General features: G+C 37.3%; 1 protein-coding gene across 3 annotated transcripts in view; it reads right to left on the bottom strand.

The window, feature by feature from the left end:
* Positions 1-3841: 3841 nt before the first annotated feature.
* SLC23A2 (solute carrier family 23 member 2) overlaps positions 3842-13842 on the bottom strand; it is a 1130684-nt gene continuing 1120683 nt past the window's right edge. For all 3 annotated transcript variants that reach the window (XM_044083095.1, XM_044083098.1, XM_044083097.1), the window contains exon 16: positions 3842-9153. In XM_044083095.1, the coding sequence (XP_043939030.1) occupies positions 8921-9153 (233 nt within the window). In that variant the 3' untranslated portion in view covers positions 3842-8920. The remainder of the gene's footprint in view (positions 9154-13842) is intronic.

Genomic DNA, 13842 nt, shown 5'->3' with positions numbered 1-13842 from the left:
GATTCTATACTGGCAGGAAATGCCATACAATAAAGGGGGGGGGGGGGCAGAAACAAACAGAACCTTCTCTAACAAATTTTTGTGAGGAACTGTGTTATGCAAGCATGTCACATAAATTTGCATCTAATTTCAAGATGATTTCTGCAGTATATACTGCATGACCACCTGCAGTACTGCTTTACTAAACAATGCTCTTATCTTTTTGGGAAATTATATCTTGCAAAACAGTAATTTGTGAAAACATCCAGCAATGATCAAGTCACTGCAATGTAGATGTCATCCACTGTCTTGTTCCTCCTAAAGACATTTGATCTGACCACGTCTCTTATCAAATAACCTTACAACGTTCCAGTATTGGGTCTGTTTAATTTTTCATGCTAAAACGGTCTGCACATCACAGTACAATTTGTTATACCCAATTTATGGTTTTTGTTTTCTTTCCTATTTAGAATTATCAAAGGAAACAAACATTTGGCTGCTGTTCCTAATAATTCTTGTTCAAGTCAAACACAACCTTAACTGTCTGCTAAAATCTAAGGTATGCAACCAGCATACACCATTGCTCTGTGCAGTAGGAAGGAATCTATGAAAGGAAACAACTTCATTTATACTACCTACTGCAGCAACCACACATACGAAAGACAGGCTGCTGTTTTGTCAAAACACTGGTTTCATTTGAGATGTACTGCTACTAATGGAAGACAACTTGGTAACTTGAGAAAGTAAAGCCTGAACTTAATTGATCTGTCTTGACATATATTTGCTACCAAAAGTTAAATTTTCAAGGCAGTCATTTCAAATGAAATGTGTCTGTTATATTCTTAAAGGACACCAAGAAGAACTACAATTTAGACTGAAGGGAACAATTTGAAAATGTCTTTACCGAAAAGTTTAATGAAGGGGCTAAAAAATAATTTTAGCCTACATAAATTTAGACTGCAGTGGTGTGAACTGTACCAATTACAGCTAAATAAATGTTTCCAATAAGCCAGGACATGATTGGAGGTGAATGATGAAAGGGAAGCAGTTCTCACAGTCTGCTCAAATATAAAATTTACTTGTATATATTTTGATGACGGCATGTTTCTTTTCCCCCAAGGATAAATAAAGCAGACTGCAATGATCTGGCATCATCAATACTATGGATGACCCAATAGTCATAAATGAAGGTTGAGTGATCAACGTTTCTAGCTCTCCTAATAAGAATGTTGTGTGACATGTAGGCTGCTTGGGCCAATAACAAGCCACTAGTATTAACTTCATGTAGTCCTGTCTAGTTTTCAGGAGAACTCCTTAAGCATATGGAAATACTTTGTGAAAAACATTAATTCCATATAACAGAAAATTCATCTCTGCTGATTCCTTCCCAGTGTAGGGAATGAAGTAAAACTTGAAGCACCTTGAACTATCAGTTTAGGTAGATTGACTGACAAATGGCTTACACTGAACACATTTTCATTAAGATAGCACAATTCATCTTCTTACAAAGCTGATTTGGGTGGCAAATGAAAAAGCCTGCTGAAGAGTCTCAATCTCATGGGACAACCTGCTGTTTGGTGAATATTCCCTTCTGAAAACCTCAATCAGATTAAAATAACTAGTTTGCAGAGAGGGCAGGAATATTTCCCACTCTGTTATGGCATCAGACTATTTAATATATTCTTGACTGAAATGGTAGGATCCTGTACTAGATGCATCCCCTTCATATCCACAAATATGGGTATCTGGGACCCTCAATAATAAATTGCAGCTCAACCTGCTAAAGGATACTCACTGATCCCAAATGAGGAAACCTAAATGAAAGCATCATCAAACAGTATTATTTATATGAGATATTTTTACAGGGGCAAGGACACCCGCACTCCTCATGTGAGGAACTTTGCCCCCCCCCCCCATTTATATATAGTAACTCAATGGCCACAGAGGGAAAAAAAGGAAACACCCCTAATGCAGAACAATACAGCCACACAAACTGTAATTTTATATGCAACTAACAGATGGAGGAAAAAGGATACCGGGGAGACAGCTGTCAATCAGAAACATGTCAATGATTAATTTAATAACCAGATATTGTGCATTTCCAATGGAACATGTGACTCTTTACATGAAGACTTATGTCTTGCAAATCTAACAAGTACATCCAAACTACATTTTGAAAGGCAAATAGAAGCACATGCAGAAATAACATTTAGACTTCTACAGGCTAACAATAGATGGCACTGCTAAAATCCAGACAGGCTTTCATACCTGCATCTAGTATTCTGGTATAAGACGGGCTGAAAACCCCTTCTCCTTCAGATGCCTGCAGTACTGAGCAGGACCTTCAAGTTGTAAGGGGTACATCTGAAATGAGTGACTCAGGATGAGGTTTTAAGAGCTGTAGCAGACATTTTCCTTGCACCATATTTAACACTGTTATAATATAATGTTGGTCCACTGGGGAAGATACAAGAGTGTCAATCTACTTGTTTCAAGAAGAGTGACTGACAGGGAGGGAGGAAGGGGAACAAAGTGATATTTATACATTTTTTGTTTCTTTGGGCTGCTTGGCCTTATAAGCACTCTTCTTAGCCTGACAGATGTGGCTTTAATAATCATTTCAGTGACTTAATTTTTTAAACTAGAAGGAAATCCCTTTTGCTATCTAATCAATGACGTTTTGTTATTGCAAAACATATCAAAAGTTGCCCTGGAAGGATCCAAGAACTGGGAAGGCACTTGGGCCCTCACACCTTGAGAAATCTTTGTTCATCTGCTTCGGTTTAATTTTTACTTTGATGTTGATGAAGCAATATACATTATCAAGAGAAAATCGTGTTGGACTTTTCCTTAATTCGGACATTTGTTTTTTTCAAGGAAAAATAAGAGTATTCTTGGTCTGCAACACCAAAGTAGCTAAATTCCATTTTATATACAACTACTCTTGGGGAATGCTCCCCTTTTACAATGAAGATAACCAAAATCAGATATTAAACTTCAAGACAATAGTAGAGGTCTGCTGAAAACATTTAAGGATATATAGTCTGATGTCAATGGTGATAAAAGTTCTGGCATCAGTATGTAATGCAAAAGTCAGCTTGAAGAAAGACCCAGTGGAATATCACCACAATACTGTGTACAATGCTATAAATGCTCCTACTCAGTGACTATGTAGCAGATATCACTCTGGAAACAGCGTGACCCAACTTTCTTCTGGCAACACCACATTTACTAAATTACTCATGAATCGCCAGGCTATGCTCCACGTGGCTTGCAGGACAGACATACTGTTGGAAGCTAGAGTATGGTTATGATATTTGGCATGACAATTTTGGGGACACACATGGCATAGGGGACAGTCCTAAGGAAGACAGATAAAAAGGATCTGGAGAATGTCATAACAACTCTACATTGAATCAGACAAAGCAGTATTAAAGGGCAGGTGTTGAAGTCCATCACTTTGTTAGGATGCACAGAGAGGGAAATAAACATATACCATCCTTGCATTGCAAAACACCAGCAAGACAACATCTAGAGTACAGAACAGTTCTAGAAAGCTATACAGGTAAAGTAAAGGAAGATAAAGACACGTGAAGGCATGAAACTGAAAATTACTGAAATGGTGAGATTGAAAGTAGAAATTGGAGATATGGTTAAAAATACTAAAAGCTCAGCAGTATACACTGGAAGAAAGGACAAAGAGGAAATACTTAACTTAGGACAAAGAACCTTGTTAGATTAGGGACTTCCATTTTAAAGAAGTTATTAGACATTAGACAGGCTAAAGGGTAAGATAAATTATGTTTTATTTATGTATGAGAGACAGTTTATTAGAAAGGAAAGATAAGTATAAAGTGTGCAGACAGAATTTTTTTTTCTCAAGGGAAAGATACAACCTTGTTAGCTACAGAATGTTCCTTAGCACAGACGAGACAAAGCCTGAGACCAAGGTTAGAAAAAAATAAATAAGAAAAACTACTGAACTGAAGCAATATACTATGCTGTGTTCGGGATAGCAGTTCAGTTAAGGTTTGTAAGTTCATTTGACCTGTTACCTCAGAGAAGATGACAGAGACTCGAGCCTGAGTACAGAAGCCAGGTCATACAGGACAATCAGAATATGACCTGCAGTAACTCTGAACACTAATTGTTTATCAGTACTGCTAATGAAGACAGTATTCGGATATTGTAAACCGTTAATAAAGCCTTACTGAATGAAATACAGTGTTTGGAAAATTCATTCTGAAAAGTACACACGACTTGGCCCATAAAGGAAAGCCTGGCACCTGTTCAGCATGAGCTTGGGTAATTCACAGATAAAGACTTTCGTTTTTCAGTCTCGTTGCATACAGTGTTTCCAGCTAATTCTGGTACAGTACAGTATTATCAATTGTTACACAGAGCTAGTAGAAATGGACAGGAAGGAAAAGGAAGAAGATAAATGGGTAATGCCTACAACGAGGACAACTCAAGATAGACAGAAGAATCCAGTAAAACCCTGACACTGAATAAAGGCAAAACAACACAGAGTTTAAGTAGACTCAAGCTCGAAGAGTGGATGGTGAAGAGGTAGATGCAGAATGGGAAGTTTCAAGAGATCACTGGCCTCTTTTTAACAGTTTATTTGAATGTCTGCATGCATGTTCTGTAAAATATACAAAATACATCTGAAGGTCTTGAATACTTTATCTGCTAATAGTTTCACTGAAAAAAAATAATCTCAAAACAGCTGCAATGGAAACAGCAGTTGCAGTAGAAATCCAGAATATTCAACCAAGTAGCCTTACATGAAGTAACATGGCAAGTATGGAAACTCAGGTAACACATGCAAACACTGCAATTACGTGTGTGTGTGTGTGTGTGTGTGTGTGTGTCCAGAAGAAGATTCAGACTGCTTCTTAGTGCATATAGTGTTCCTTGAACTAAAGCAAGGCAAAAATATTTATGCACAACATGTATTTCCTCCCAAGCATTTCAGTACACTCACTAATGTTAATGAAAAGGTGCCAGTCCTAGGTGACAATGGAATGAATTCAGGTTTACGGTTTAGTAAGTTCATCATTGACAGCATAAGAAATCAATACATGCTGCAAACCAATATTTTCTCAATTTTCCTTCATGAAGAAGTTTAAATATTTGCATGACACTGTCATGAAAATTAAAGCACCACTAAATACATCTACAAACTCTGATCCCAAATGGTGATGCTATTTATTTATTTTTACATACAGAAATACTGCCATAAATAGGACAAAATGCTGGCTGATTTAAAGGTTAATATGTGAAAACAGGACCACAATCATCTTTTACAACAAAGACATTTTAAAGGAATTAACATATGTATTGACTGCCAAAAGCAGTAGTGGGCTCAACTGTCCCCTGCCAAATTTAAAATTTCCATTGCAGTTTCAACCACAAGACTGCCAGCTTCTGGGTTTCTTCTGCACTTTAGCTATGTCTGCTCTTGCACAAGTGAAAAAAAGAACACCATTAATAATCTAAATAACACCACAACAGGTAAAACTCAATAAATGGAGAGGGGTCTGTTATTTATATGGGTGTTCTTTGTCCACGACTTTGGTGTTACATTTCTCTGGAACAGGGCAACAACTAAATGAAGAATACTGCACTGAGTTACAGATAGGAGTTTATAGCTTCTGTGGTGCCCCTAAACAGCAGGATATACAACATATTTTGGGTAACATCAGATGCATTTGCATGCCAAACACACTGACACTCTTAATGGACTCTGAATTTCTGACCCACAGACAATGACAGGATTCAGAGATATGTAGCCCACATACCCTAGATATTAAATACATACAACACATTTAATATCTTCCTGGTCAACCTCTGATGCTCTTGGGACAATTCAAAAATGTAGATATAATGACCAAATTGTTACCTATCAATGGTAGAATTAAACCGTACTCCCCCTCACATAAATTTGCACTACAAAAAGACTACCGCAATAGGTTTATTTTATTTACAATACTCTTACTGGTACATGGGGTCAACTGGTCAAAATGGTTTCTTTTCAGAAGCTCAATGATTTGGGAACACATAATATGGTAGAGTTACCTGCTGCACTCTCTGCAGTGTGGACTCCAGATAATGTCAGGCCAGATCAATACATTTTAATGCTTTAAATCCAGCTTCTCTCCATACAATATGTATTAAAGTGTCTTATGTCTAAGTATATATAAAACTCTGAAGAAAATGATGCTGCAATGATCTACTGGCCAAAAAGAAGGAAGGGGGATGGGATGGTGAACCTACCACCTCTTTGCTGACACACACCATACTTCTATGTTTCATACAGTAAAATAATGCATGTTAATAGGGCAGAGTAACACCTCTATTTTTGTAAACCTTTAGTGAAAAAAGTGCCAACATCGGTACAGTGCCTGTATTTGAAAAGCAAATCTGAACCATGGAAAAATCACACACCATCTTTGCTGCTGAGCTAAAATAATAAAGAAAAAAAATTAAAATTAAAAAAAAAAAACAAGTGTGTGTGTGTTTATGTCTATGTGTGAAAGTGTATGAGTGTATGAGAGTGAGAGATCGAGCCGTTATCTTATACTCGCTAAACAGCACTTTAGCTGTTTAGTGAGTATAAAATAAATTAAACCGAAAAAAGGTTGTGTGCGTGTGTAAAAAGATATGAATTGTGGTTCTTAAAATATTAATTAATACTGTCATAAAAGTTCATGTTTTTCTAAACGTCTCAACAACCAAGTAATACAAACAGAACTGACTCACATGAAAGCTTTCAGTTGGATGAACAAAATGCTGCCAATAGAATGTGTATAACACGAGTGGTTGCTAAGATGTTGTAAGTTGTTCACAAAACACTACAAACTTAGCAGTTACTGTGTTTGCATTCTTTGTAAATGAATGATGAAAGTGTTCCTGGACCCAGTGAAACCTGCCTGATTTTTCAGTGTCTAAAGGATGGGAGTAAGAATGTAATGATACACTTTTAAAACCACTCCTGAAAGTCTTAATAGATAGTGAAATAGCTGAAGGCCTTTGTTATCTTTTCTTTGTATGAGTCAGCTCCCTAACCCCACACTTATTTCTTCATGGTGTCAGACGCCAAAAGTGATAACCTCTGATGGGAAATCCTCCTTGTCATTGTCACACCCTAACTAGTCATTACAAGCCAAGTGCTCCTCATCCCAATCAGAGTCACATGACTTTAAATGGGATGGAAGCCCTTTTTCTCTTCCTTTTCAATCCAAGTCCTGAAGTGGAAAGGCTTGAAATGATGGAAAGTGCAGGAGTAGCATGAAGGAGTATTTCCAAGTCCTTCTCCTCTGGAAATCTTTTACAATATAAATTGCTGGTATTCTCTTTGGCAAGCAAGTAACTGACCTTTAGGCAGCCAACATTCCAGCTCCAAATGTCAAATTATCTGGTGCTTTATCCAAAATAACCATGGATTAGTCTTCGACTACCTTTTCCCACCAGTCTTGCATATCAAACATTAGGCAAGTTTTCTTTGACTGGGGGCCACAAGTTAGTGTAACCTCCTCAAAAAGGTCTAAAAGCCTTGCTGAACACCTATATAGCAGTCTTACCTCATTCCAAATGCTTGCAATTTTACTGAAACTGTAATAGCACTTTGATACCAGTACAGTACTTTGTACAATATATCTAGTGGTGGGTGGGAATCACTAAGGCTTCAGCTGCCTAACCTGGAATAGTGGCAAAATCCTGCTCTGAAACCAGTTTTATAGTCTTACCCTCTATTCTATGTTCTTTTATGTTACTTGGAATATTTCTTATGATTGTGCCCTTCTCTAGGGAGTGTCTAGCCTTACAACTAGACTTCCTGCTGAAGTACAGGCAGATGTACTCTAGGCTAACACAGAGTTTATGGTCTTCCAAGAAATGCCACAAGGATCCTTCTGACTCACCTTAATCAACATCAGGTTCTGTCCCCTTCCTCAAAAGAGAGACATATTAGTCTTTAAGGAGAAATTGTTTTCTGTAAGAACATTTTCAGCCATCTTTGGATCTTTACTAGGACCATCATTAACCACCAGGGAAAAAAGCTAAACAGTCAATACAAATGGTGTGCTCAATGCAGATAGTATACAGAATACTTGTCATTTTCTCAGATCAGCCAAGTAAGAACATCAAATTGTGAAGTGATAAGGTTGATATTTCACTTCAGTGGCTAAAACAGAGAATTTATGATGGTGTGAGTTATGCTCCCTTCTACTGATGGATTTCCTGCAGTTGGTCATAATATGGATGAACCCACTATGCAATCTCCACTTCTCCTAAGATCTGTCCAGAAGATTATCCTACTCAGATTATAGATGCACTATAGCAATGATCCTTAAGGATAAACTTTTCTGATTTAAGGGGCATAATAAACAGGGTACTACAGGAGATAAGTTGAGTCTATCAGAAGTGCTGCAGACTGTATATCGCAACACACAAGAATGTCATTGTTTCGTAACTAAGCTGCAAAAACAGCAGTCCTGCTTACTTTAACAATAAATCCACCTTGGGTTAAAGAACACTTTTAATAAATAAGGTAAACTACAATTTAATAAATAAAGTATAAGACTGTATTAACTATTTTAGTCCTACGTGACTAAGCTCATCAAAAGTCTGGTCTTTTAAAAGCCTCCCCCTGACACCTGAGATGATCACAGTCAACCCAACACTTTCATTTGAAAACACAATCCCTTTCACATTTCCCAGATATCTTCTTGAAAAACTTAGCTGCTTAAGGCGATAGCTACTGCATCGCAGGACTAAGAGAGTTAATGACATTAATACCCACAACAAATGGGTAACTTGTACCCATGAGCAAACCTGGCTGTCAGTATATAAATGTATATGTACAAAAATTGTTAAACCTTGAAGAATACACTGTTAATATGTTGTTGGTCTCAAGCAGGTAACACTTCATTAGTAACTATACAGCAGGAACACAACTGTCTTCGGAACTCCTGTTGTGGGCACATTCCCTGAAAGCGTGCCACTGGTAGCCCAGGAAGGTGGGACTGATGGGCAAGTAGCTGAAGCATTTATACTTGTTAATTAAGTCCATGCCAAATGGCAAATTGTATGAATCCGTGTCTTCTAGAGATCGGTTTCCTTTAGCAGTTCCCTTCTTCCACTTACTGAGTCCTCGTTCCTCTGCAGTACCTGGTATTTAAAAAAAAAAAAAAAAAAAAAAAAGTAATTTAGCACTGTTTAAGAATGTTCTTTTACTGGCTTGTCCCAGAGTAGGCAGTATAAATTACACACTTGAATCACTGGCATCAACCATGCAAATTCTCCCATAATAAAAATCTTTGACACTACATCAGTCTGAAAGGCAAGTGAGAACTATTATATTTATGTACATTCCACACCTATAGAGAAGTTTGGAAAACCTCCTATGTTAATTGCTCCCTATTACAAGTCATTTGCGTCTGCTTTATTTCTGCAAATAAAAGATAACTAAATTGCATATGCCTCTTCATGCAATACAGGAAAGCAAATCGGTGAATGATGATCTGGTTCTGACATCTCATACCCCAATAAGATGATAGGACTCCACAATTATCTTTATAATGCCACTTTCCAAAATTAACAAACGCTATTGAGTTTCATCCCCACAACTGGTGCTTGAATTTATTTCTAACGCTGTCAGTGCAGTTTGCTGAGGTGGGAGAACCTGTATTTCTGGTAGGCTGTCTTGAAGATGATATATTAATCAGAAATGTGTGTATTATAACAGACAGCTCTGTCATAATTACAAGCACAAATTAGGACTGTTTTATTATGTGCTTGATACATAGCTCATTACATTTTATGAATTTATACTGCAGTTATATTGGTACTTCATTTATTTTACGTTTCTCCAGCACTAAGAAAGTTTCCTGATCCCTACACATTTATTTGCTTCTCATACCTGAATAACTTCAGTACATTTTCTAATATAACTTTTCTGTCAAAGTATGCATGACGCACAAGTACTGCTATGTCTACTTACTATAAACTGCATACAACCATCTGGTGTACTATTTTGTCATTTCCACATTTCCTCTTAAAGTCCAAATATTTCCTAGTATGTTTATATTCAATTGCCCTAGCCTCATATCACTCCTCATATTATCCTAAAAAACACTTTACACATTTTTTCTGTCTTAAAGAAAACATACATCTGTCAGTCTGCAAGCAATCTCTATATAAGATTTTCTATCACTTCATATTTCACATACTTTTTTAAAGTTAGCTTTCCAAGTGTAATTAGCACAAAATATAATTTCTGATATTCTCATTTTATGCTTTCAGTGCATCTCTGTATTCTGTTACTACAAGTCTATTAATACTGATCAAGACAATGATGTTTTGTATGACTATATGCTCCTAAACTAATAAGAGAAGTTTATGTACTTATTTTGTTACATTACATACCTGGAATTTCTGAAATAATTTTTTCACATTTCCACCTGCTTCATTAATATTTAAGTAGTTTTCCTCATTCTCAGTCTTCCAAGTAACCAGACTGCAAATATATTAAAAACACTGAATAGGAAATGCAGCCCCCCTCCCCAATTTACAGCCAACTGAGCAATAGGCAGCAAAGGTAAGAAACAATCATCAACCATGAAGGCAGCTGACAGGGTGTGTGTGCAAATCATCTATGTAGCTTAAACATGGGTGCTCATACAGCTCAGAAACAGCTATGGTGAGTATTAAGATGTCGTATGAAATGGAATATAAACATAGTTACAGAGCCCACCATACCCCTATGGAACAACAGTCACAGCGGCAGTCAGGGGCAGAGTGGTACACTGAATACACGAGCCGATCCTCCAATTGTAATACATGCATGCTCACATGCAGACATAAACAAGCGCACACTCGTGTGTATGTCTTTCTCGATCTCTCTCTCTCTATATATATATATATATATATATATATATATATACACATACACACACACACACACATACTGAATGGTTTGTTATTTGCTCACAATCTTGAGTCATTAACTGAGAAGAAGTGAGTAGGCTTGCCCTTCCAAGGAACCATGCTAAAGCCCACTCTGGACATTCAATTAAACGAGTTTCAATTGTCTGTGGTTGACATTTCATAAGTCAATCACAAAGCATATGATAAAGACAAACAGATTTATACGTATGCAGACAATAAGGCAAAAGGCACAGTGATAGAAAAGCATTCAACACTGTATCTCACCTGAAACTACCAACCAAACTATCCAATCTCAACCACTCCTCCTCCACCTTACTCTGGTTCTCCAGTTATCTCTCCAATAGGTTACAATCAGTCAGATGGAAATCCTATTGCTCTCCCTTCTTACCTATCCACACAGGTGTCCCACAAGGCTCTATTCTAGGCCCCTTCTCTTCAACTTCTTTAACACTCTCCACTCATCCTGTGGTACCTCCTCCCTTATACAATACGCCGACAACTTCACTCTTATCTCCATCTCTGACATCACTCATCTGCAGTCTACTACTCAAAACTCATTTCTCACCAAACAATGGTTAACAGACAATCAACTCATCCTGAACCCTAAATAAACCAAACACCTCCCATTCATTACTAACTCTCTCTCCCATCACAAAACAACTTACACCATCACATCTCTTGACAACACTATTCTCAAAGCCGAGTCGCACACTATGCTTTCAGGAATCACGATTGATGACCAACTAAAATTTGACCTCCATATTCAACAATGCATAAAAAAGACACACCAAAAACTGGAACTACTATACCAAAACAGAAAATTCTTGTCTTCTGACTCCAAACACACTCTGGCACATGCCTTTCTCCTTCTCTGTCTTCTCTATGCCTCTCCTATTCTTACACGTCTACAATTCACCTTAATCACAAAGCTCAAACATGCATACAACAAAACTGCTAGATTTGCAAGCAACCAACCTAACAAAACTCACCACTGTCTTGCTCTGAGACAACTCCAATAGCTTGAATTTCCCCAATTACTACTGCTATCCCAGTTACAATTCACTCACTCCTTAATTAATGAACCTTCTGTCTGTCCTTCCTTCTCCTCACTAGTATCCCTCTACAGGAGATCTCTCCGTAGTTCCAATCAACTCCTTCTTGACATCTACAAACCTAACAAAAACATAGGCAAATTACTACACAAAAGCACTATTGCCCAAGCCTGGAACAAACTCCCCCTCTAACATTCATACTATTAAAGATACTAACAGTTTCAAACAAGAACTAAAACACTTCCTGGCAAAGTCACGCTTCTATCCTTGCCAGGAACCAACCTAGTCCCCGCCCCTCCCTATATGCCAAGATCAAACCTAACCCCCCCTTCTCTCTCTCTTTATACTATAACTTTTTCTCTCCAAGCACGGATGCCTTGTATACTATAAAAGACCTCTTGTGAGCCAATGATAAGCTGTCACCTACTTTTTTGTACATATATTTCTTGAATATATTTCTTGAGGTTACATACTGTATAATCCTCCAGTAAGACAATCACAAACTATCAACAGACTACTGTATATTCAATTTTTTGTAACCTGGATATGGACTGCTATATAACTTGCATGTTTACCCCTATTTATGTTCTTTAGAACCCATCTGTCAATCTTTTTTTAAACTCTATGTAATTGTTTTAACCTTACTGCATTATGTAACTGTCTCCACTGAAAATGAGCCATTGGCTTAGCTGGACTAACCCAGTTAACATACGAGAAATAAATGAATAAATAAAATCTAGGAAGACCAGTGGCAGGAACTTTTCTCCTTTTCTCTGGTGGAGGTGGATCCTCCAAAATAGAAAATGGTTAACTGGTAGACTTATAGGTTGTAACATACTCATCTACAAAATCTTCTGCAATCAAAGCCCAAATGAGGCATCTGCCTGTCACCTGACACATGGGCCTACTTTGCGAAGAGTCACCAATCCTTCAGTGGAGGAAGGCCTACTGTCCACATACTACATATGGCAGGAATTTTTAAAATGTTATACATTTCAGCTAGAGCAACCAAAATTCTGGAGTTGAGGTCTACTGCAGGTGCTTGGAAATCAGTATCTGGACTAGATATTTCTTTAACTTGAACCCCCTGTCTGACTCCAAATAGAACGTGAGTGGAGGGGGTGGAAATCACTGCAAAACAAGGGGTGGGACTGGGGGGGTGCATGACGTGAAACCTGACCAATATCTACAGACCTCAAATTTTCCAAATCCAGCCACAAAGGAATTTCATTACTACATTTAGTTTGTGTAACAAATAATTATTAATAACAGAAACAATTCATCAGCTCATTACATATGCCATAACACACAACACAGGTGATGTTGTTGCTTATCTACACTGTTATACCATTGTAACTTCAACTTGTACTTACTGACTTCTACAGCGCAACAATGTAAACTCTGAGCTGAATTGTATTGTATATGTTTTTGCTTTTATACATGTAATATTTGATTACTCATGTTATACTCATTTTACTTGTAACACTTGTGGAGCTTTTCACCCCTGTCCTCCACTGAAAATAGGTTTCTGACCCAGTGGACTTTTCTGGTCAACAAATATCAATAAATAAATAAGCCATCATCATCATCCTAATGGTGAATACTGACAACAATTTTTACATTCTCAATTTTAAACAAATAGAAAAAAAAGTCATATCATCATCTGCTGTTACTTCTGGTGCATACAGATGAAGCTTAAAAAATTTGAAAACTATACAAAAACTACATACACTTAACTTTCTTAACCTAGCTATAAAGCACTTTGTGTGGATACATCAGAATTCTGCCATATTCCCCAAAACATATTCAGTTTTATGTCTTTAAAGTTCAGCTGTACATATTGGGAGCATTACAACAT

This window comes from Protopterus annectens, chromosome 9.part0, assembly GCF_019279795.1.
Source record: "Protopterus annectens isolate FY-2018-M chromosome 9.part0, PAN1.0, whole genome shotgun sequence".
Classification (NCBI taxonomy): Eukaryota; Metazoa; Chordata; order Ceratodontiformes; family Protopteridae; genus Protopterus; species Protopterus annectens.
This window is presented reverse-complemented; position numbering and strand designations above follow the sequence as displayed.